The sequence below is a fragment of the Platichthys flesus genome, chromosome 4 (genome assembly GCF_949316205.1).
Source record: "Platichthys flesus chromosome 4, fPlaFle2.1, whole genome shotgun sequence".
Lineage (NCBI taxonomy): Eukaryota > Metazoa > Chordata > Actinopteri > Pleuronectiformes > Pleuronectidae > Platichthys > Platichthys flesus.
In genome coordinates, this window is record NC_084948.1 from 19,894,656 (window position 1) to 19,916,880 (window position 22,225).

At 41.5% G+C, this 22,225-nt stretch overlaps 2 protein-coding genes across 2 annotated transcripts; one reads left to right on the forward strand and one right to left on the reverse strand.

The window, feature by feature from the left end:
* Positions 1 to 2,779: 2,779 nt before the first annotated feature.
* On the reverse strand, positions 2,780 to 9,286 carry LOC133952234 (extracellular calcium-sensing receptor-like). Its single transcript, XM_062386600.1, has 8 exons — positions 9,180 to 9,286; positions 8,152 to 8,452; positions 7,767 to 8,056; positions 7,217 to 7,512; positions 4,766 to 4,971; positions 4,453 to 4,674; positions 4,245 to 4,368; positions 2,780 to 3,684 (listed from the first exon to the last, which is right to left on the reverse strand). Exons 1-8 carry the CDS (start codon positions 9,284 to 9,286, stop codon positions 2,780 to 2,782), a joined length of 2,451 nt encoding a protein of 816 aa, XP_062242584.1.
* Positions 9,287 to 13,112: 3,826 nt separating this feature from the next.
* On the forward strand, positions 13,113 to 19,930 carry LOC133952235 (extracellular calcium-sensing receptor-like). Its single transcript, XM_062386602.1, has 10 exons — positions 13,113 to 13,127; positions 14,610 to 14,773; positions 14,870 to 15,164; positions 15,360 to 15,446; positions 15,624 to 15,893; positions 16,098 to 16,304; positions 16,385 to 16,660; positions 18,442 to 18,669; positions 18,768 to 18,891; positions 19,020 to 19,930. Exons 2-10 carry the CDS (start codon positions 14,664 to 14,666, stop codon positions 19,928 to 19,930), a joined length of 2,508 nt encoding a protein of 835 aa, XP_062242586.1. The 5' UTR covers positions 13,113 to 13,127; positions 14,610 to 14,663.
* The last annotated feature ends 2,295 nt before the right edge of the window (positions 19,931 to 22,225 follow it).

The window sequence follows — 22,225 nt, forward strand, 5'->3', positions numbered from 1 at the left end:
GAAGGCTCCTCGGTCAGTCTGCAGTGAGAGCTGTCCTCCAGGAACCCGCATGGCCAGGAAGAAGGGGGAACCTGTGTGCTGTTTTGACTGTGTCCCTTGTTCTGAGGGAGAGTTCATGAATGAAACAGGTTGGTATCAGTCCAATGTTATTCAATACTATCATATAATATCCATCCATCCATCCATGCATCATCTATACTGCTTTAAGGGTGGAGGGAGGCGCTGGAGCTAATCCCAGTGGACATTCGGCGAGAGGCAGGGTACATCCTGGCTGTGCTCAGCTTCCTGTTAGCTTTTCTGGTGAGGAATCTCCCCGACAACTTCAACGAGGCCAAACTCATTACTTTTAGTATGTTGATCTTCTGCACAGTATGGGTGGCCTTCATCCCTGCTTACGTCAACTCAACAGGCAGAACTAAGATGCAGTGGAGGTTTTGCCATCCTGGCTCTAGTTTTGGCCTCTTGGGGACGCTGTTTCGACCCAAATGTTACATCATACTATGGAGACCAGAGAGGAACACAAAGAAAGCCATCATGAGTCGAGGCGAGGCCGCTCCGTCGACGCCGTCTCCCCAGCAGCAGCATCGTTCCAAACTGTTGCGTCAACGTTTGGAGGTGTCCTGGGTATCTCCGCCTCGATTATCAGCATGTTTATGCGGCCACTTAGATGTCTGACGGGTAGCAGCAGCGAGCTAAACCTACCTTGCAGCATAAGCCCGCTAGCGTTAGCTTGCAGCGTTAGCCCGCGAGCTAAAGCCCGGCAGGGCCCGGCTCCGTCCCAGGGAGAGACGGTGGAGCCCTGCTCCGTTGGCGCTGTCTCCCGGAGAGAGGGTGAAGCACGTTAGCTCGTGTTAGCTGGCGAGCTAACGCTAGCCGGGGAGACGGAGCCGGGACGTCTCTCCCCGGAGCCGGTGAGATGACGGTGAGGGGTGGTCCAAGGCTATGTAGCGAGAGTTTGACATATTTTTCGGTCGTAATCCCATTCGACGCACTCTAGCGTATTGTTTCTGACATAGAGGAACCACAACAAATTGCAAAAGTTATTTTTTTCCAGAGTTTTTAGAACGGTAGACATGCCAGATACCCAAATTAACGTGTAAAAGCACTACAAAAGTGGAATTTTTATAATATGTCCCCTTTTATCAATAAATTGGCTATCTTGTCTAAACTATCCTATTATGTGTGTCTAGAATTTGTTTCCTTTTGCTGGGTTATCATAAGGGGTATTGTGTGTCATTCCTGCTACTGATGATAAAGTGAAAGGTCCATGTTTAGTGATATTTACAGTTAACAATTGTTTAGTGGTTATACTGTGGTCTATTAGTGTTCTATTAGGCAGATACAAAAGGCACTTGTTTATTCTGTTGTGTTGGCTCTTTTTTGTCCCTAGAAGTACAGATGCACTACTCCATTATTATTTGAAACTCATACGTTTTATGTATTTTTTCGTTATAATTTTTCAGTCAGTAGAAATGAGGCCTGAAGAGAACAATTTTGTTTTTAGCAGTGAAACAAGAACTTTGTATAGTACCATATGGAAAATCTCTATGTAGTTTCCTTTGTTCACTTTCTCTGCTGTCGGCTGATGAGTGATTATGACGCTGCAGTTTTCTTACACAGAGAACGTTTGGCCTCGATGAAAACCCAGCTGACCTAAGGAGGATTTTGAATGTGATAAGGAAATCAACTCAATCTGAGATCCAACAAGAGAGGAAACATGAAATTGTGAAGGGAATTATTGATGTTTTGGTGAAGATTGAAAAATACACTCCAACATGGTTAACACAACAGACCTGAGAAAGGGGATTGGATGACTGCTTCCATCTAATGGACATATCCAGAGCTGATCCACAGTTGTGCATTGTTGATGTTTTACTTAAATTAACAGAATATAGGCCACTCTTTCTCATGCAGAATTTCACCCTTCCATATGAATTTGTTTTTCTTTCAAATAAACCAGATTATTGTCACTACATTATGAGATTTGCCCATTTAAAACCTGAATGATAACATCAACCTTTTCCCTTCTTAAACGGAAGGATCGTCTGTGGCTCGAGAGTTCGAGATTGGTTTGATTCCCGTCTCCCTCATTCCACACACGTCAAGGCGTCATTGGGCAAGACCATGTATAGTGGTGTATGAATGGTGTGTGATAGAGAAAGTGCTGCACATAGAAGTACTGTATGAACGTGAGAGTTGGTGGATGACAAAACTGTACAGTAAAGCACTGTGAGAGGTTAATGGAAAACGTAAAGTGCTATATATGAATAAAGACCATTTACCAAATAAAGACCATAAAAATGAATCCGACCACACGTTTTGGCTTCTTGGTGGCACTGTTAGGACCCAAATGTAGAACAATTCAGCTGAAACTGGAGAAACCTGAAAAATAACCAATGTTTTTCTACAAATGTTAGGTTTTCTTAATTGTTACATGAATAAAATGATCTTATGTTGTTGATTTAAATTTTAAATTTGTTTAAGTTGCTGCTGACCATTTCTGATGTATTTGTTAACATTCCAGTCAAAGAATGTTACAATAACACTTGAAGGCACTGTAACAAGTCTTTATTTTATTTACACCACATCTAATATACTATGATGTGCAATTTGTTTTATGTTTTTTTTTTATGACAAATCTCTTATTTTTGTTGCAGAACCTTGTTTAGTTTATTTCATATTTCCAGCACGAAATGGAGCATGCAAATGTAAATATTCACATAAACTAGGTGAAGAACTTGTGTGCTGCCATCATAAACATTCCCAGAGCTCAGATGTACTAGGACTCATTCTTGTTCATCAAATGTTTCTTGGTGTTCTTTTCGGGCTTAAACAATATGATGTAACACTTTGGTGCAAATATACACAGAATTAATCCAAAGCTGGAGGCCAGGATGGCAAATATCTCCACAGCCACAGTGAATTTACCAGGAGAGCTGACGTAAGCTGGAATAAAAGTGATCCAGACGGCACAGAATATCAACATGCTGAACGTTATGAGCTTTGCCTCATTAAAATTATCAGGTAGCTTCCGAGCTAGGATGGCTAACACAAAGCAAAAGAAAGCCAACAGGCCTATGTACCCGAGAACAGCCCAGAATCCAATGGCTGAACCCAATGCACACTCCAGGATGATTCTCTCCTTGTATGTGGTCAGGTTTTTCATTGGAAAAGGGGGACTGACAACCAACCAAATGATACATATTAGAACTTGAATAAACGTGAAAGACACCACAGTCATTCTTTGCTGCAGAGGGCCGAACCATTTCATGATGTTACGACCTGGAAGTGTCGCTTTAAAGGCCATTAACACCACTATAGTTTTCACAAGGACACAAGAGATGCAAAGGACGAAGGTGATGCCGAACGCCGTGTGTCGCAGCATGCAGGACCACTCGGAGGGCGCTCCCATGAAAGTTAGTGAACATAAGAAACACAGAGTCAGCGAGAAGAGCAGCAGGAAGCTCAGCTCGGAGTTGTTCGCCCGGACGATCGGAGACGTCCTGTTACGAAAGAATACGGCTGCTGTTATGATGGCGAGACAAGCACCGCCAACGGAGAACGCAGCCAGGACGATTCCCAGGACCTCATGGATGGAGAGAAACTCTACAGGCTTTGGGAGACACATGTTTTTCTCTGCGTTGGGCCAGAACTCGTCAGAGCAGGGGAAGCAATCAGGAGAATCTGAAAAAGTAAATGAAGAAAAACACATTCAGCAGGTAAACTTTATATAATGAACACTATGTGCTGGACAGAGGTAACGAAAACCTTACAATTCCAAGTGTCCATAAATGAAATGTTAAAATGCATGTGGGGGATGGAAGAAAACAATCATGGTTTGAAAGAAAGTCACAATAAAATATAAAAAACAGTATAACATCGACAAATGATTCAATTTTAAAGAAATTCCCTACATCCAGACCAGAGATATCATGTTCAAGAAAAAAAGATTATTATGAGGCCAAGGTTATGAGGCCACCAATGACATTGACATCAGAGCTTTGGCTCCCAAAATCAAGTCAGTACGTCATTAAGTTCAAGTGAACGTTTGTGTCAAATGTTAAAGGATTCCCTAAAGGTATTCTTGAGATATTCGTTGACAATAATGGGACGTACATCAAATAACCCCAAAACATTATGCTTCCAGCAGAGCCACGTCTTCAGATCTGCTTTGTCCCGAATATTAGCTACAAGTCGGTGGGTGCATCAACCGGTGTTGAACATTCCTTGTGTTTTTATTTCACCTGTAGCATTGCTTATCTCTCCCTCAGGACATGGTACACAGTCATAGCAGCAGATGGGTTTCCCTGTCTGCAGCACTTTACGGGTTCCTGCAGGGCAGCTGTCCGTGCACACTGAAGCAGGCACCTGTCACACAGACACAGACAAACTCATACAGATATTACACTATGGCTACGCAGCTGACTTAAGTGTTACCTTTTGGCTCCTCACCTGTGTGCCACCCTCCATCCATGTGAGGTTCCTGCTGATTTGGAATTCCTGGCCGACCGGCAGCGACGCATTGTAGTGCCCCACTGTCACCAACTCAATGCTGCCACTTGCTCTTCTGTGCCAGTTGACCACGTCATATGTGGCCACCGGGTCTCCGTTTGCATCAAATGACACATCATAACCATTCTGGGAAAAACTGACCTTCTTCAGCTCAGTGAGAAGCTGTGAAGATGAAATGGAAGAAGACAGGATGTAAATAATGTAAAGTACATTTTCACATTGGTACGTATGTGACATATTTGTTTGGACCGACCTGTTTGGAGTCCATCCTGGTGAGTTTGTCACACTCTCTTGTAGAGTTAGTTTTCTGGCACACTGCGTTATGAATAGCATGAGCTATTGCATAAACGGCCTTGTACACCATGTTGGTGATGCGGAGCTGAGACGTGTCGGTGTACGGGGTCTGGAGCGTCTGTATGTCTTCAGTTCCATCACATAGACTCTCTTCTGAAGCTCTACCTAAAAAACACAACGAGGAGGACACTTGGCTTTTTACTAATTATCATTTACATTTATGAAATAATAAGAAAAATGTCCTATATTAATATTTACAAAACAAAAACATGAATATGATATTATCAGAGTGTTATGCTGTATTGTGCTGTTCCATTATAATTATATATCATTATAATTATTATTGCTATGATATCACTGCACATAATTAAAAAAAAACCTGGATGACTCGCAATTTTCTCTTATTAAACTCAGACAAAACAGAGGTTATAATACTTGGCCCCAAACACCTTAGAGATACATTATCTCATGATATAGCTGCGCTAGATGACATTGCCCTTGCTTCCAACAAAACAGTCAGGAACTTGGGAGTGATCTTCGATCCTGATTTGTCCTTTAATAGTCACTTAAAACAAATTTCTAGAACCACCTTTTTCCACTTGCGTAATATCTAAAAAATTAGACATTTCCTTTCGCAAAAAGATGCAGAAAAACTAGTCCACGCCTTTGCTACATCGAGACTGGACTATTGTAATTCATTATTATCAGGCTCCAGCAGTAAGTCGTTAAAGACTCTACAGCTTGTCCAAAATGCCGCAGCACGTGTCCTGACGAGAAACAAAGAGAAGAGAGCACATTTCTCCAGTATTTGCATCGCTACACTGGCTTCCAGTTAAATCTAGAATAGAATTTAAAATTCTCCTCCTCACCTTCAAGGCCCTTAATAATATGGCGCCATTTTACCTTAAAGAGCTGTTAGTACCTTATAAACCCACTAGAGCACTCTGCTCCCAGAATTTAGGCCTACTTGTCGTCCCTAAAGTCTTTAAAAGTAGAGTAGGAGCCAGAGCTTTTAGCCATCAAGCCCCTCGGCTGTGGAATAATCTACCACTTTCAGTTCGGGAGGCAGACAGCATCTGTTCATTTAAGAGTAGGCTCAAAACCTTCCTTTTTGATAAAACTTATAGTTAGAGCTAATTAGTGCAGCAGAACGTTACTTGTTCTATTTTATGACACATGACACACGGAGCTTCTTTTTCCAGCTTCTCCTTCGTCTTCTCCATCCCTATCCCCCTTCCCCGGAATCCCTTTGCTTTATCACCCGCAGATCCAGGGCCTCTGTGGCCGCACCATGGATTGCGGTTTGTTGATCGCGCACCGGGGGTCGCGGTGGTGGATCCAGTGTGGCGGATTCTGTGTCGTGTGGGCTGATCAGGGTGGTGGTGGCGGACCCTGTGTGGCGGATTCTGTGTCGTGTGGGCTGATCGTGTGGGCTGATCGTGTGGCGGACCCTGTGTGGCGGATTCTGTGTCGTGTGGGCTGATCGTGTGGGCTGATCTTGTGGGCTGATCGTGGTGGTGGTGCCGGACCCTGTGTCGCGTTGGCATCGGGTACGGGCATTGGACCAGGACCGCAGCGGCGGCTCGTGATGGGTGGCGATGGACGGTGACTGAGGACTGGAGGGGCGTTCTGGTCTGGATGGTGGATGGTGGTCCTGCTGGTTGCTGAACATGGACTGGGATTTCAGCGGGACTGCTTGGCATGTCATGTTGGGGTTGTCCTTCGGGATGCTTACCCTCATCAAATGCTGCAAGAGACTTTAATCTTAATGTTTTCCTGCACGTGGCATCTATTGCACTTCTGTCCGTCCTGGGAGAGGGATCCCTCACATGTGGCTCTCTCTGAGGTTTCTATGTATTTTTACCCTGTTGAAAGGGTTTTTAGTAGTTTTTCCTTACTCTTGCTGAGGGTTAAGGACAGAGGATGTCACACCCTGTTAAAGCCCTATGAGATGAATTGTAATTTGTGAATATGGGCTATACAAATACAATTTGATTGATTGATTGATTGATTGATAATTAACGTTATGCAGCATTAACACTGTCAGCATCCTTTTAAATAACTTTATTATGTCCTTAATGTTCTCCATTTTTAAGTTTAAATTTTCATCCATGTTTATTTATATTATTTGTCTTCTATTTTTCACTTATTTAATATCTATTTCATTATTACCTTGTACTTTATATTTTCAATTTGCATATTTATACCTTATTTATTTGAAATATTCTCTTATTTCAAACATTTTCATCTCATATGTTCAGTCATCTCATGTATTTTTCATGTATCTATGATGTTAGTTGTGAACCACAAATTAATAAATGTTAATTTCCAGGCAGCTCCACAAACAAACACAACTGATTGTGTCACTTATGTTCTATGAGAAAAAAACAAGTCAGCACAACTTCCTCACTCTGGTTCAGCCTGCAGTTGAATTCACTCTCCCAGAACTCAGTAAGCGCCGGAGACGCAGACACTTTGGTCAGGGGCAGATCCAACAGGAAGTCCCTCAGGCCGGGGATAACAGCTTGCTGGATGCCAATTCCGATGGCCCCGGCTAAGACGGAGAACCTCCACAGCTGTGAGTCAGTCACCCAGCCCTCGCTTCCTACCCACTGCCGAGGAGGAGAAGGCTCCCAGGTCAGCTCCTCCAACAGGATCTTCATTTCTCCAGAGGCTGCGAAGGCCACAATAACTGTGGCTGTTGACCTGGAGAGATGATGTAATGCATGATGCACACAGTTAATATGGATAATGATCTTTTAAACCAGCAAAATGAGAACTTCAGTCTTTTGAATGTACAGTTTCTCAAGAGTATTTTTATTCAGGGCTATAAAATAGTAAACTAAAAAAGATGAAGAGTCAGTTATTACTCAGTACTATTTATTACATTGTTTTGTATTTGCACTATCTTAATAAAATCATTTCCTGTATTCTAATGTTGTGTGACTGAATATATTTACCTGCGGATCACTTCAGCCACTCTCTGGATCTTGCTGCGCGGGTCGTTGCGGTAGAAAGACTCAGAGTACTCCACGCAGATGCCCTCTCTGTGCGCTGCGTCCAGGAAAGACGCCATGCCATTGTTGCCATAGTCCGAATCCGAGTGCACAGCACCGATCCACATCCAGCCGAAGTGTTTGACCAGTTTGGCTAGCGCGTCGGCCTGGTACTTGTCACTGGGGATCGTCCTGAAGAAACTCGGGTACTGCTTCTTGTTGGAGAGGCAGGCGCACGTGGCAAGGTGGCTCACCTGGAGCAACACAGTGGTATTCTTCATCTCAAAAACAACTGTGAATAGCACTGGTTTATAATGAATGAATTGAGTAGAAACACAAATAGGTTTACTTGAGGGATGTTGAAGGGCCCGAGGACGCGCGACATGCTGATGGATGGCGTGGAGCCAGTCTCGCCAACGATGGCCATCACCATTCCAGACTGCGAGCAGTTGTGGTCATTGCCAAGGCTGAACTCCGGGTCCTGGCCATTGGCGAGCTGGAAGGCCAGACGCGCCGCCATCAGCACCGAGGCACACGAGTCATGGATTTGGTAACCGAGTGTGACGCCCGGCAGCAGGTTCGAGCTGTTGTTGATCTCCTCGATGGCGAAGATCATGGCCCGTGAGTAGCGAATTTCGCGGGACTCGATGCTGCACATGCACACATGTATGTGAGCATGTTGTTGTTTACATTGGATGGGATCACATGTTTTAATGGGAATATCACATGCCTAAGAATAACAATAATAATACGAACAGGAGTACTACTACCACTAATAGTTATAATAATACTCATAATTATCATCATAGCCTAATCATATTAACGGAAAAACCAGAGGCATAGTAATTGTACTAATAATACCACTACTAATGAAAATATTATCAATACATACATATGATATATATTATTAATACTACTACAGCTACTACTACAACAAATAATAATAATTATAATAATAAGTTGCTGTTACTAAGTGCTCGACACAGAACACAAATTAAAAACAATTCCATCATAGTTTATCATATATAACTTCATAATAAGAATAGTTCAAAAATGTTATCACTACTATAAATAATACTACTTATATATATTGATAATAATAATAGTAACTACAATTTATAGATATACCAGTCCCAAATTCTCAAAAAATTGAACGCAAGTCAATAGTCAACTATTTTTTCAGCGTTAACCCGTTCTTCTTTTGTGAAATATTAATCTCCTATAGCCACATTGTACACATTTGTAATATAACACATGTAACTTAACATAAAAAAAAGTAAAACTTCAAAATTTTAAGCACAATATACAAGTTAAAACATTCATGTCCGAACACAGCCCAACATCCTTTTATTCCCCACTTCTCACTTTTGTACATACCTCCCAGTGCACCTCAGAGGCTCAGGCATTGTGGTGTAGTTATACCTCACTTTGTGCATGTAGTAGTGAATGGAGAAAACCCCCCCAACCACATAGTCCCCGTCCATTGAGAAGGCAGGTAGATGAGCCGTATCCTGCAGCTTACACTTGATCCCAGCCCGGTTTAAACCAAGAGCAGAGTTCATTTCAAACAAACCCAGAGCCCACATGAGGCAAACAAAGAGAGCTGAGATCCCCATCATCCCCTAAGTGTGTGCATGTGGGCAATAAGTGTGTAATCACTGCTTTATATAGCTTTTCAGACTAAAGATTCCCTCCTACTTTGTTGCTCCAGGTGAGCCACCTTGCCACGTGCGCCTGCATCTCCTAGTCATCTTACTGTACATCATAGAGAGGATGTCCTTGCTGTGTATGTTTCAGTTCCTTAGCCTTATGTACTTTATAACCTCCACTGATTGCCTCTGTTTCTCCTCTAAAAATTTTTTTCGGTTGAGAGCCATGAATTATTCCCTGGAAAATTTCCCCAAAACACTTAATCTCACATTGAAAAAAACCTGAATCGCCACTTTCACCTGATCCACAACTAAATTGAATGTGTCCTTTTCTTGGCTCATGTCCCATCATTCCACCAAGTTATGTTAAAACCTGTTCAATGGTTTTTCATATAAGCTGCTAAAAAACAGACAAATGGACAGGGGCGAAAACATAACCTCCTCGGTGGAGGTAACTAAGCAACCTCATAATTCTCACTACGGTAAGCGTGCTGCGTCATTTCCTGTCTTCTTGCCACTGGTGGTGGTCGCTCTGCGAATTAGCTCCGCTGCTCAACACAACTGTTTCTCTGTAGCACTACGGCTAAAATCACCGTTCTGTAGTTAAACACTCGCACATTCCAACCCTTACTCTATCGTGCTTAGTGATTCTGTGTTCTGTTTGAGCTCACCCTCGTAGCTCTATAGCAGCGATGTCTTCTCTCTCTCCCTGTTGCTCCACTGCTCTCTCTTGCTCCGAGTGTCTAATGTTTACCTACTCCTCGGCCTCCCTTAACAGTAGTGGTACATGTAATAAATGTAGTGTGTTGATAGCGATGGAGGCTCGGCTTAGCGACTTAGAAGCTCGGCTCCGCAGCTTAGAAACTCCGTTAGCTGTAGTTAGCCGGCTCCCGCTAGCCGCGGAGCCACGTTGTTTAGCACGTAGCTTAGCCTTAACGAGCAGTCCCCAGACTAACCCTAACCCTAACCCGGAGGGGGCATAGTGCTAGACTTAAAAAGCCCATGATTAAAGAGCCACCAGCTCACGTTTCAAATAGATTCACTCCTCTCAGCGAGGCACCCGCTGATAAACAAACTCTGATTATTGGCGACTCGGTTCTGAGAAACGTCAGGTTAGCGACACCAGCGACTATAGTTAATTGTATCCCAGGGGCCAGAGCCGGCGACATCGAATCTAAACTTAAGTTAATGGCTAAAACTAAAAAAGGTAAATACAATAAAATCGTAATTCACGTCGGCAGCAACGACTCCCGGCTTCGTATGTCGGAGGTCACTAAATTGAATGTTGAGTCGGTGTGTGCTTTTGCTAAAACGATGTCAGACACAGTTTTCTCTGGCCCGCTCCCTAATACAACAGGTGACGACATGTTTAGCCGCATGTTGTCTTTTAACCGCTGGCTGTCGAGGCGGTGTCCTGTAAACGGCGTGGGCTTTATAGATAATTGGCTAACTTTTTTGAGAAAACCTGGTCTTGTTAGGAGAGAGGGCGTTCATCCCACTTGGGATGGAGCAGCTCTCTTATCTAGGAATATTACTAAGTCTATAACATGACAACCCATAGTTGGGACCAGGAAGCAGAGCTGCAGTGCTAAACACTTCTCTGCGCTCCCTCTGGATCAGTCACAAAACCCCATAGAGATTGTGTCTGTTCACCGTCCGATTAAATTATTGAAATTAAACTCAAACAGAGCGAGAACTCCACACAAAAATTTAATCCAAATTAAAACAACCTCTGAAACAAAAGAGGAAACCCAGACTTTTAAATGTGGTCATTTAAACATTAGATCACTGGAAAAAAAGGCTCTTTTCGTTAATGAAATAGTCTCAGATTACAACATAGATTTATTGTCCCTCACTGAGACGTGGCTGCATCCTGATGAATTTGTCAGTCTAAATGAATCTACTCCCCCCAGTCATATCAATTCACAGGTTCCTAGAGAAATTGGGCGAGGAGGTGGAGTTGCTGCTATTTTTAACTCCAGTCTATCAATTAATCCTAAACCTAAACTCAGCAACAAATCATTTGAATGTCCGGTTCTTAGTCTTCCACGCCAATCCAGGAACCACCAACAGCCAATCATATTTGCCGTAGTTTAACGTGCTCCCAGGGCTTATACTGAATTTTTAAAGGAATTCCCTGAGTTTTTATCAAACTTAGTCCTAAAGACCGATAAATTATTATTGTTGGTGACTTTAATATTCATGTTGATAATAATAAAGATTGCCTTAGCGTAGCATTTATTTCAATACTAGACTCTATTGGTTTCAGTCAGTGTGTGCAAAAACCTACTCATTGTGGTAACCACACACTTGACCTTGTATTATCGTACGGTGTCGGAATTGAAAATTTAACAGTACTTCCACGCAATCCAGTTCTATCAGACTATAATTTAATAACCTTTGATTTTTCAATAACTGAATATATGCCACTAATAAAAAATTCATTTTCTAGATGTCTACCTGATAGTGCTGTAGCTAAATTTAAGGAAATAATCCCAATTCCATTTAAACCCGTATTAGCAGTAGATATAAACAACAAATTCTTTAAAACCCTGAGCTCCATTGAGATCGACCACCTCGTCGATAGCTCTGCAGACTCATTACGATTAACATTAGACTCAATAGCGCCTCTAAAAAAGAAAAATGTCAAACATAGTAAATTAGCTCCGTGGTATAATTCCCAGACAAATGAGTTAAAACAATTATCAAGAAAACTAGAAAGGAAGTGGCGCTCCAGCAACAATGTTGAAAATCTAATAGACTGGAAGAATAGTTTTAAAGAATATAAAAAGGCTCTCCACAAAGCAAGAGCCGCCTACTATTCAAAACTAATAGAAGAGAATAAAAACAACCCCAGGTTTCTCTTCAGCACTGTAGCCAGGCTGACAGAGAGTCACACCTCCACCGAACCCAGTATTCCTCGATCCCTAAATAGCAATATCTTTGACCTTTTTTAACGATAAAATTCAAAATATTAGAAATAAAATCAACCATCTCCTGCCCTCAATTGGCACTAATACCCTCCCAACAACAGATCTCAGAAACGGCTGAGAATCCTACCCATTACTTAGACAGCTTCTCTCTGATCACCCGTGATCAGTTTACCAAATTAATCTCAGGTTCTAAACCAACAACCTGTATCTTAGATCCCATTCCTACCAAATTACTTAAAGAAATTCTGCCCCTTATTGATAGTTCGTTACTTAATATTATCAATCTGTCATTATCATCAGGTTATGTACCACAGTCTTTTAAAATAGCTGTCATCAAACCCCTACTCAAAAAACCCACCCAAGACCCACAGGTTTTAGCCAATTACAGGCCAATATCTAATCTCCCCTTCATTTCTAAAATTTTAGAAAAAGTTGTTGCCAATCAGCTGTGTGAGTTTCTCCAGGAAAATAATATATATGAAGACTTTCAATCGGGGTTTAGAGCCAATCACAGTACAGAGACAGCCTTGGCAAAAGTCACTAATGACCTTTTAATAGCCTCAGATCAGGGACTTGTGTCTGTCCTCGTTCTGTTAGATCTCAGTGCAGCATTCGACACAATTGACCATCAAATTTTATTACAAAGACTCAAACAGTTAATTAACATTAATGGAACCGCCCTTAACTGGTTTAAGTCGTATTTTTCTGATCGCTCCCAATTTGTGCAAATTAATGATTCATCTGTGCGCACCAAAGTTAACCATGGTGTTCCACAGGGCTCTGTGCTCGGCCCAATTTTATTCTCATTATATATTCTTCCACTAGGAAACATTATCAGGACACACTCGGTAAATTTCCACTGCTATGCGGATGACACCCAGTTATATTTGTCAATAAAACCTGAACAAAGTAATCAATTAACTAAACTTCGAACATGTCTCAAGGACATAAAAACCTGGATGACTCGCAATTTTCTCTTATTAAACTCAGACAAAACAGAGGTTATAATACTTGGCCCCAAACACCTTAGAGATGCATTATCTAATGATATAGCTGCGCTAGACGACATTGCCCTTGCTTCCAATGAAACAGTCAGGAACTTGGGAGTGATCTTCGATCCTGATTTATCCTTTAATAGTCACTTAAAAAATTTCTAGGACCGCTTTTTTCCACTTGCGTAACATTTCAAAAATTAGACATGTCCTTTCACAAAAAGATGCAGAAAAACTAGTCCACGCCTTTGTTACATCGAGACTGGACTATTGTAATTCATTATTATCAGGGCTATACAAATAAATTTGTATTTGATTTGAGATCAGTCTTCCAAATAATTATAACTAATACCCAAAACAGAAACTAAATTAAAAAATAGTATTATACATGCAACTCAAAACGAAGTGAGTAAAACAATAATTAAAAATAAATGAATAAATAGGGACAATAACAGCCCACAGTCATACAAACAGTGTGTTTTTTTAATAAAATGCAGAGATCTACGAAGGCTCAACCAAATCACAAAGAGATGGAAGGTGGTCATTATATTTAGGCATTTAGTGTTTTAAAGGAAACCACCCTTAAAACATGAGTTCACCTGAAAAACTATTAAATGTGCAATTGTTTACTTCAGCTTTTACTAATTCAACAGACTGTAGAGTTTTACTTTTAAATGATGGGTCACTGATTCCTCTCTACAAGGAGGTTTATTATAGTGAGGGAGAACAAATCCCCATTCAAAAAAGTATATACACCAAAAGTTCACTTCGACCTGACATGATACCGTCTCAATTTCATGAGTAGCACTTGATGCCGTTGCCTTGTTCTTGTCATTAATCTCCTTTTTCATTCATACATTTTTTACATACAGAATTGCGATTTACTTATCTTTCCACTCGCGATAGTTCATGGTGACCGAGAGACAGAAAGTCAAGATGACCTCCAACTTCACAAATGCAAAATAATTCAAATCAAAGTGCGTGAATTATCAAATCATGTGTATAAATTTGATATGAGCTTTCCCTCCCCTAAATGTATACCCAAGCTCTGGTGGGCGGGATGAAACTATAAAGAAAATCCCCCTGCATATAAAATCAAGCACTCCTGCGTTAACATCAGAGATGGGGTTGGAGGGACGGATGGCAGTAATGGGGCCATTTCAAGACACATTTTTCTCCTTTCACGGCTTCTCATTGTTGATTATGTTCCCTTCCTCCCTTTTCTCGTCTGAGTCTTCCTCTCACTCCTCATCCTGTAAGATCAGGAGGCAGTTTTATCTCAATGGGATGCACAAGCCTGGTGATGTGATTCTGGGTGGGTTGTTTGACGTCCACTACACCTCCGTGTTCCCTGAGCTGACATTCACCTCAGAGCCGACTGAGCTCAGCTGCCAGGGGTAAATCTCACGCTCCTGCAGAATTTAACAATTTTATTACATCGTATCAACATATATAACTTCAAAACTTGTTAATTGTGTCTGTTTATGTGCTAGCTTTGACCCTGCAAGCTTCAGACATGCCATGACCATGGCCTTTGCTATCGAAGAGATCAACAGAAGCGCTGACCTGCTGCCTAATGTGACTCTGGGATACAGTCTGTACGATAACTGTGCCACGCTGGTGATAGGATTCAGTGCCGCTTTGTCTCTGGCCAGCGGTCGAGAGGAGGACTATCTGCTTCAGGAGGCATGTGTGGGGTCTCCTCCAGTCCTGGGGATTGTGGGTGATCCCTTCTCAACGTTTTCTATCGCCACCTCTGATGTGATGGGTTTATTCAAACTGCCCATTGTAAGTTTCTTTTCAGTCTTAGCTTTGCTTTTGATGCCTTTTTTGAGTAAATCTGAAAAGTGAAATGGTGTGATTATGACATGTACATTGTATTGCAAGGCCTTTTTTGATTTGAATGAATTATTAAATTAGTTCTGCTGACTTGTATGAAAAGCAATTGCTGTATGGATACCATATGTTGCTGTTTTATAACAGGTAAGTTATTTTGCCACGTGTTCCTGCCTGAGTGACCGTCAAAGATTCCCGTCCTTCTTCAGAACAATACCAAGTGATGCTTTTCAGGTGAAACTCTATCTACAGATAACAAATTCAAATTATGGCTCACAGGAAGTTGTGTGCACATCAAAGATGACCCCTGGATTTTTCCTCCGACACAATTCTGGATTTAAATGAAAGAGCACCATAAGAAGAATTAAGGTCATGAAACTTTGCTCTCATCCCCTCCCTCTGTTCACTTAGGTGCGTGCCATGATTCAGATACTCCAACATTTTGGCTGGACGTGGGCAGGCCTGCTGGTCAGTGATGATGACTACGGACTCCACGTTTCCAGATCTTTTCAGCCTGACTTGGCTGCGTCCGGTGGAGGTTGTCTGGCCTACACAGAGATCTTGCCCTGGGGTGACGACCCAGTCGAACTAGGGAGGATTGTGGAGGTGATGAAGAAATCCACAGCTCGTGTGGTCATCGTGTTTGCACAGCAGATCCACATGATACAGTTAATGAAAGAGGTATTTACTTATCTAACTCTTGTGATGACTTAAGATTTGAGAGTAAACCTCATTTTAAATTTTGCACGTGTCTCTTACTAGATGTATTACACTGGTCTGAGTTTTGTATTTTCTATATTTTATAATTGTTCTGTGCTATAAAGTAAATTAAAGCTGTTGCACATAAGTCTGAACAAAATATATTCAGTATAATGCAATGCACAGGTGGTGAGGCAGAATGTGAAAGGCTTGCAGTGGATGGCCAGTGAAGCCTGGACATCAACTGCTGTGCTGCAGTCCCCCGACCTCATGCCATACCTGGGCGGAACACTGGGCATTGCCATCCGTCGGGGAGAAATACCAGGACTCAGGGACTTTCTGTTACACATCCGTCCTGACAGAGAAAACAACACTAACATTGGAAATAGCATGGTGAGATTATAATCTTACAAGCAGATCTATCATTATATAATAATGAAATACTGTGATTTCAGCCTCTAAATGCATTTCAGGTGAGACAGTTTTGGGAACACACATTTCAGTGTAGATTTGCTCCAGCTCCGGCAGCTTGGATGGAAGCAGCAGGAGTGTTGTGCACTGGGGATGAAGACATAGAAAATGTGGAGAGAGAGTTTCTAGATGTCTCTAACCTCCGGCCTGAGTACAATATTTACAAGGCAGTGTATGCTCTGGCATACGCGCTTGATGACTTGCTGCGCTGTGAGCCACGGGGAGGACCTTTCAGCAGCCACAGCTGTGCTGCTGTGCACAGCCTAGAGCCATGGCAGGTGTGAAGTTTACACTTAACCCTTAACTGATCCCCCATGTTTGACACTTTAATATTATAAACTCTGATATGACGAGGCCTGGAAGCGTTTACCCTGTATTTTATCAAGACAAAATAGACAATATCCACTTCATTGGCCGAAGCATGGAACTGAGTGGAGCCCAAACCAAGATGTACCAAATTGTACACACTAGATATCAGTCCCAAAAATGTGGATGTGTTTTTTTTTTAATCAAGATCCATAAAGTATTCCCTTGGAAAAGGTGGTTAATTCATGGATCAGCCTCCTGATCCAGAAATGAATTTTATTTTTTTGAATTCTACCACCAAGTTTTGTGATAATCAGTAGGGGAGGCGGGGTAATGTGGGACATCGGGTAATGTGTAACACCCCCTGTATCTAGGCAACAGAACACATTTGTGGTCATTTGACGATTATGTTTTCAAGCCCATCCCATTCCCCTCTTGACATGAAGGAGAAGTTGGTGCTGGTGCTGTGGAAAGTATGTTTTTTCACAAAAAGTGTTTTTTGCATGTAAAAGTAAATTTTCTTGCTTGGAACTTAATCAACTGGTCTATACAAAAACAAATTGAATCAAATGTTGTTTTTTCTAAAAAGGTGGCTGTGGGGTAAAGTGGGACAAATGCTGTAGGATAAAGTGAGACAGTGACTTTGCACCATCATGAAGCACAAGTTAAGTTTAGTCTTAAACAAATTTTAGTGTTATATTACATTATATATGTTTTATTTTTAAATACATAAACATTGTAGAAAAGCCATCATGCCAAGAAACTACATCAGGAAGACAACCTGGGGCCAAACACCCCTCACAGAGATGGAGAGTGCAGCCGCTGAGGTCATGCAAGGAAAGAAGTCCTTAAGAAAAGCTGGAAGGGATAGAAATATTGATAAGACAACCCTCAAAAGATTCATAAAGAAAAAAGAGAAAGGGAAAGTAAAATCAGTAGCCTGGGGTGCAGTAGCTGAGGCAAAGAGAATTTTCACAGATGAGATGGAGGAAGAGCGTACCAAACACTAGAAACAACTAGCTGACCAGTTCCATGGCCTTGCTCCAGTTAAGTGCCGTGAACTGGCATTTGAATACGCAAAGAAAAACAATATCCCTGTCCATGCCAATTGGACAGAAGAACAATGTGCAGGTAAGCTAGGGTGTGCAAGAGATCACATGAATCATAAAAATCATAAATGTGCTTAATTGACCAATCCCCATGATTCTGTTACTAGTCCGATATTAGTTTTGGAATTTGTGGTTGTCAATCTAGCTGTCAGGATTTTAACTATTACAACATGTGTTGTTATGGTAGTTTTAAAGTGCAAAAAGTAAGTGGATCACTTTACCCCGTAGCTGGTTGTTTAAAAACAATCATATTTTCACTGCTGTTTGTCCTGAACACATTCATATACTTTCCATTGCTAGAAAACATCCTGAATTAATGGGAAATGTGTAAATTTTACTGATATATTTTTTAGCTCGCCTAGAGGGGAGCAAATGTAAAAAATGTCCCACATTACCCCGCTCTCCCCTAGTTTCTATGTAATCTGTCTTAGAAACATACCAACAAACAAATGGACAGGGGTAAAAACATAACCTCTATGACACAGGTAATTAAAGGTAAAAAATTAAAGTGTATATATATTGTACATTTATGGATGATACATTTTAATGTAGTTTTTATGAAATTCTGAAAGCTTGTGATCAATCGAGAAAGTAACATGTTCTCCATGATAATATGTTGATCTTCTGTTTGCTCCCCATTGTAGCTTATGTTTTACTTGGAGAAGGTCAACTTCACCACACCATTTGGGGATGAAGTGTCATTTGATGAAAACGGTGATGCCTTACCGATCTATGACATCATGAACTGGCAGTGGCTTCCTGATGGAGGAACTAAAGTTCACCTTGTGGGTGAGGTTAAGAAATCAGCCACTAAAGGTGAAGAACTCTCACTTCATGACGAGAAGATCTTTTGGAACTTTGAATCAAAACAGGTTATATATTTTTTTTGTGGTTTATGCTCTTGTTTAATATGGAATGGGGAATTTATACCCAATGGTGTAGAATAAATGTTTTATGATGATGACTGCAGGCTCCTCGGTCAGTCTGCAGTGAGAGCTGTCCTCCAGGAACCCGCATGGCCAGGAAGAAGGGGGAACCTGTGTGCTGTTTTGACTGTGTCCCTTGTTCTGAGGGAGAGTTCACGAATGAAACGGGTTGGTATCAGTCGAATTTTATAAAATACTATCATATATTATCCATCCATCCATCCATGCATCATCTATACTGTTTTAAGGGTGGAGGGAGGGGCTAGAACCCAACATTTTTTTCTTTTCTTCTATAGACTCAATGGAGTGCAGCAGCTGTCCAGAGGATTTCTGGTCCAGCCCCCAGCGTGACCACTGTGTTCCAAAGAAAACAGAGTTCCTCTCCTACCATGAACCTCTGGGTATCTGCCTGACCACCGCCTCCCTGCTGGGCACGATTTTCTCTGTTGTCGTCCTGGGCATTTTCATCCATCACCGCAGCACCCCCATGGTGCGTGCAAACAATTCAGAACTCAGCTTCCTGCTCTTGGTTTCACTGAAGTTATGTTTCCTTTGCTCTTTGCTGTTCATCGGACGACCAAGAGCATGGACATGCCAGCTGAGACATGCGGCATTTGGCATCAGCTTTGTGCTTTGTGTGTCGTGTATCCTGGTTAAAACCATGGTGGTGATGGCGGTGTTCAAGGCCTCCAAGCCAGGAGGGGGAGCCAATCTGAAGTGGTTTGGCTCTGTGCAGCAGAGAGGGACAGTTATGCTTCTTACTTCTGTTCAAGCAGCAATCTGCACTGCCTGGCTTGTGTCTGCTTCACCAGCTCCACATAAAAACACCCAGTATCACAATGACAAGATAGTGTATGAGTGTGTAGTCGGCTCCACGATCGGCTTCGCAGTGTTGCTTGGCTACATTGGATTACTAGCTGTGCTCAGCTTCCTGTTAGCTTTTCTGGCGAGGAATCTCCCCGACAACTTCAACGAGGCCAAACTCATCACATTCAGCATGTTGATCTTCTGCGCAGTGTGGGTAGCCTTCGTTCCTGCTTACGTCAACTCACCTGGCAAATACGCAGATGCAGTGGAGGTATTTGCCATCCTGGCCTCTAGTTTTGGCCTCTTGGTGGCGCTGTTTGGACCCAAATGTTACATCATCCTATTGAGACCAGAGCGGAACACAAAGAAAGCCATCATGAGTCGAGGCCACATAAAGTGACAAAATTAACTCTTGTGATGAATCTGTGAAATAATCTGATCCTCTGTGTTTTTTAATCCCAACGAGATTATCAGATTAAACAAAAACAATAAAGATGTGTTTATTAAAATGACTAACATGGTTGTATATTATTATTTTTTTTTCTTGAATTATATGTGTTAAATCCCTGGGACAAGAACATTGTTGACAGTAATGCTTTAAGAAGAAATAAAGTAATGGTCAACTCTACTTTTGTCAGTAACTACTTGTGCAACTTACTAAAAATTACTTAAATTTCAGCAGGCCCTCTGCTCATTACTTGTGATTTCTTTGATAACGACAGGCTGACAAATGGAGATGTCATCTGACTTCATAAGTGAATCTGTGGATCAGTGTTAGCCCACACAATGGTACACAGTCTAATTGAAGTTGTTTCTTCTCGAAAATATGGATATGACTTCTCCTTCCTAAAAGCAGGTGACAAAAATACACAACTCAGTTGTCATCTATATGAGAACTTTACCAACTTCAGTGTCCAGAAATCATTGGCAAAAAAAGCACTTATGGGTAAAGTCTGGGAAACAGTGAAATCATTTCCCACTGTTGAGGCTACAATAAATAGGCAGATGAAAAAATTGTTATTATAATCTTTTTTCCACTATTTACGTCATCACAGGGATAATAGTGACCAGTGGTGGGAAGTAAACAAGTACAAATACTTTGTTACTGTTTGGACCTGGTATTTGTGAACTACAGTTTGGCCTACACGTGTAGTCAAAAGGCTAAGGCCACATGTCCTTTGTTCTGGAGAAAACTAGAGCCTCCAGAACTCAGTCTCCCAGGGTGCCTCAACGTCAAACAGAGGTGTGAAAACCAACCGGAGACACAAGCGTCAACCACTATTGATCACTCTGGGCCCCATGACCTATGAGGTCACCAAGCCAATAATATGCCAGGTCTCCCCTCTCTTCTGTCTCTTTCCATGCACCTCTCCCAGAGGAGCACATCGCTCTTCCTCGATTCCACTTTTCTACACCACCCTCAGAGAGGATAAGGGTGTCCAGCTCACTCTTTCTGATTCCTCCTTCTACAAAACCATCAATGGCGGAGAGGTGCAGCTTGCAGCTCATCTCTGCAAGGAAACTGTTGTTGCGTGGTCATTTATTGCGTGGTCATTTATCCTAAATATGAGAAGATGAGACGAAGTCGGTTTGTTTAATCAATTATTTAGTTAAGAAAGCAATGAAAGGTATCAATCAGCAAAACAATGGGCACCGAACACACTGTACGGCACTCTGCGCACGCGTTGTCCCTCCCTCTTTGCATTGGAATCCAGGAAGTTATAAGGAGCACTTCCTGGATTGTGTAGAATTTATTTGATTGGACTTGCCTCTTGCTTCACTCCTGAATTTTTGTACAACTGCACCATACTCTGAACACATTAGCATTGATGTATATTTTGCCTTGAGGTATTTTGATCTGTGAAAAGAGAGGAAATGAAAAAAGGAAATGGTAAATGTTTATGAACTGGTTGAAAAAACTTAATTCAGCAAAGCTGTTGTTATTAGGATATATAAAATGGTTGCCCCTCATCTGTTAATTTGAGAAACCCCCGGAAATAATTTGGTATATTTCTGTATACTCTCTATAGTGGACATGGCAGATTAACATATATGTAATGTTATTATTTGTCTTGGTTTGTAATGTTTTTTGAACACCATGACAACGTTTGATGATTGTCCATAAAAGGAAATTTGTTGTCCCATACATCTGCTTTTGCTTTTTGTTGTTACTGATTTGTTTGAAGTCCGCTACATATGTGTCTTTTCTGAGTTGATATTCATCTCGGAACCAAATCAGCGAAGGGGCGAAGGGTGAGATTCACAACAGATGCATCAAGTAACTTAAAACTAATTATTTCTCATATACTAAGAAAGTTTTGGTGTAAAATAACATGAGTTCAGTGGATGAATATATTTTTACAGTGTAAACTACAAATGTATTGGATTTGTGTGTCTTACAGTTAATACAAATTGTTAGTCGTTAATGGAGATTAATGTTGTTGAACAACATGTATCATGAAAAGTATGACAGGTTTATGCAAACTGACTTATTGTAAGTTTCTTTTTTCCCACCTGACTCGTCATCAGAGAATGGTTTTATTTTCTATTATTAAATGTTCTAAGTATACTTTCCCACATGCCTGTTCCTTTGTTCACTTTCTCTGCTGTTGGCTGATGAGTGACTATGACGCTGCAGTTGTCCTACACAGATAATTTTTGCTCTGGATGAAAACCCAGCTGAGCTAAAGAGAAC

What these genes read in the sequence shown, in the direction of transcription:
- LOC133952235 (XM_062386602.1), top strand. Translation starts at nt 14,664, where the DNA reads ATGCACAAGCCTGGTGATGTGATTCTGGGTGGGTTGTTTGACGTCCAC. An exon ending in TACCAAGTGATGCTTTTCAG is followed by an intron (nt 15,447 to 15,623) that starts GTGAAACTCTAT and finishes CTGTTCACTTAG; the next exon opens with GTGCGTGCCATGATTCAGAT. An exon ending in AGAGTTCACGAATGAAACGG is followed by an intron (nt 18,892 to 19,019) that starts GTTGGTATCAGT and finishes TTTCTTCTATAG; the next exon opens with ACTCAATGGAGTGCAGCAGC.
- LOC133952234 (XM_062386600.1), bottom strand. Translation starts at nt 9,286, where the DNA reads ATGGACGGGGACTATGTGGTTGGGGGGGTTTTCTCCATTCACTACTAC. An exon ending in GGCCCTTCAACATCCCTCAA is followed by an intron (nt 8,057 to 8,151) that starts GTAAACCTATTT and finishes GTGTTGCTCCAG; the next exon opens with GTGAGCCACCTTGCCACGTG. An exon ending in AGAGATAAGCAATGCTACAG is followed by an intron (nt 3,685 to 4,244) that starts GTGAAATAAAAA and finishes TTACTTTTTCAG; the next exon opens with ATTCTCCTGATTGCTTCCCC.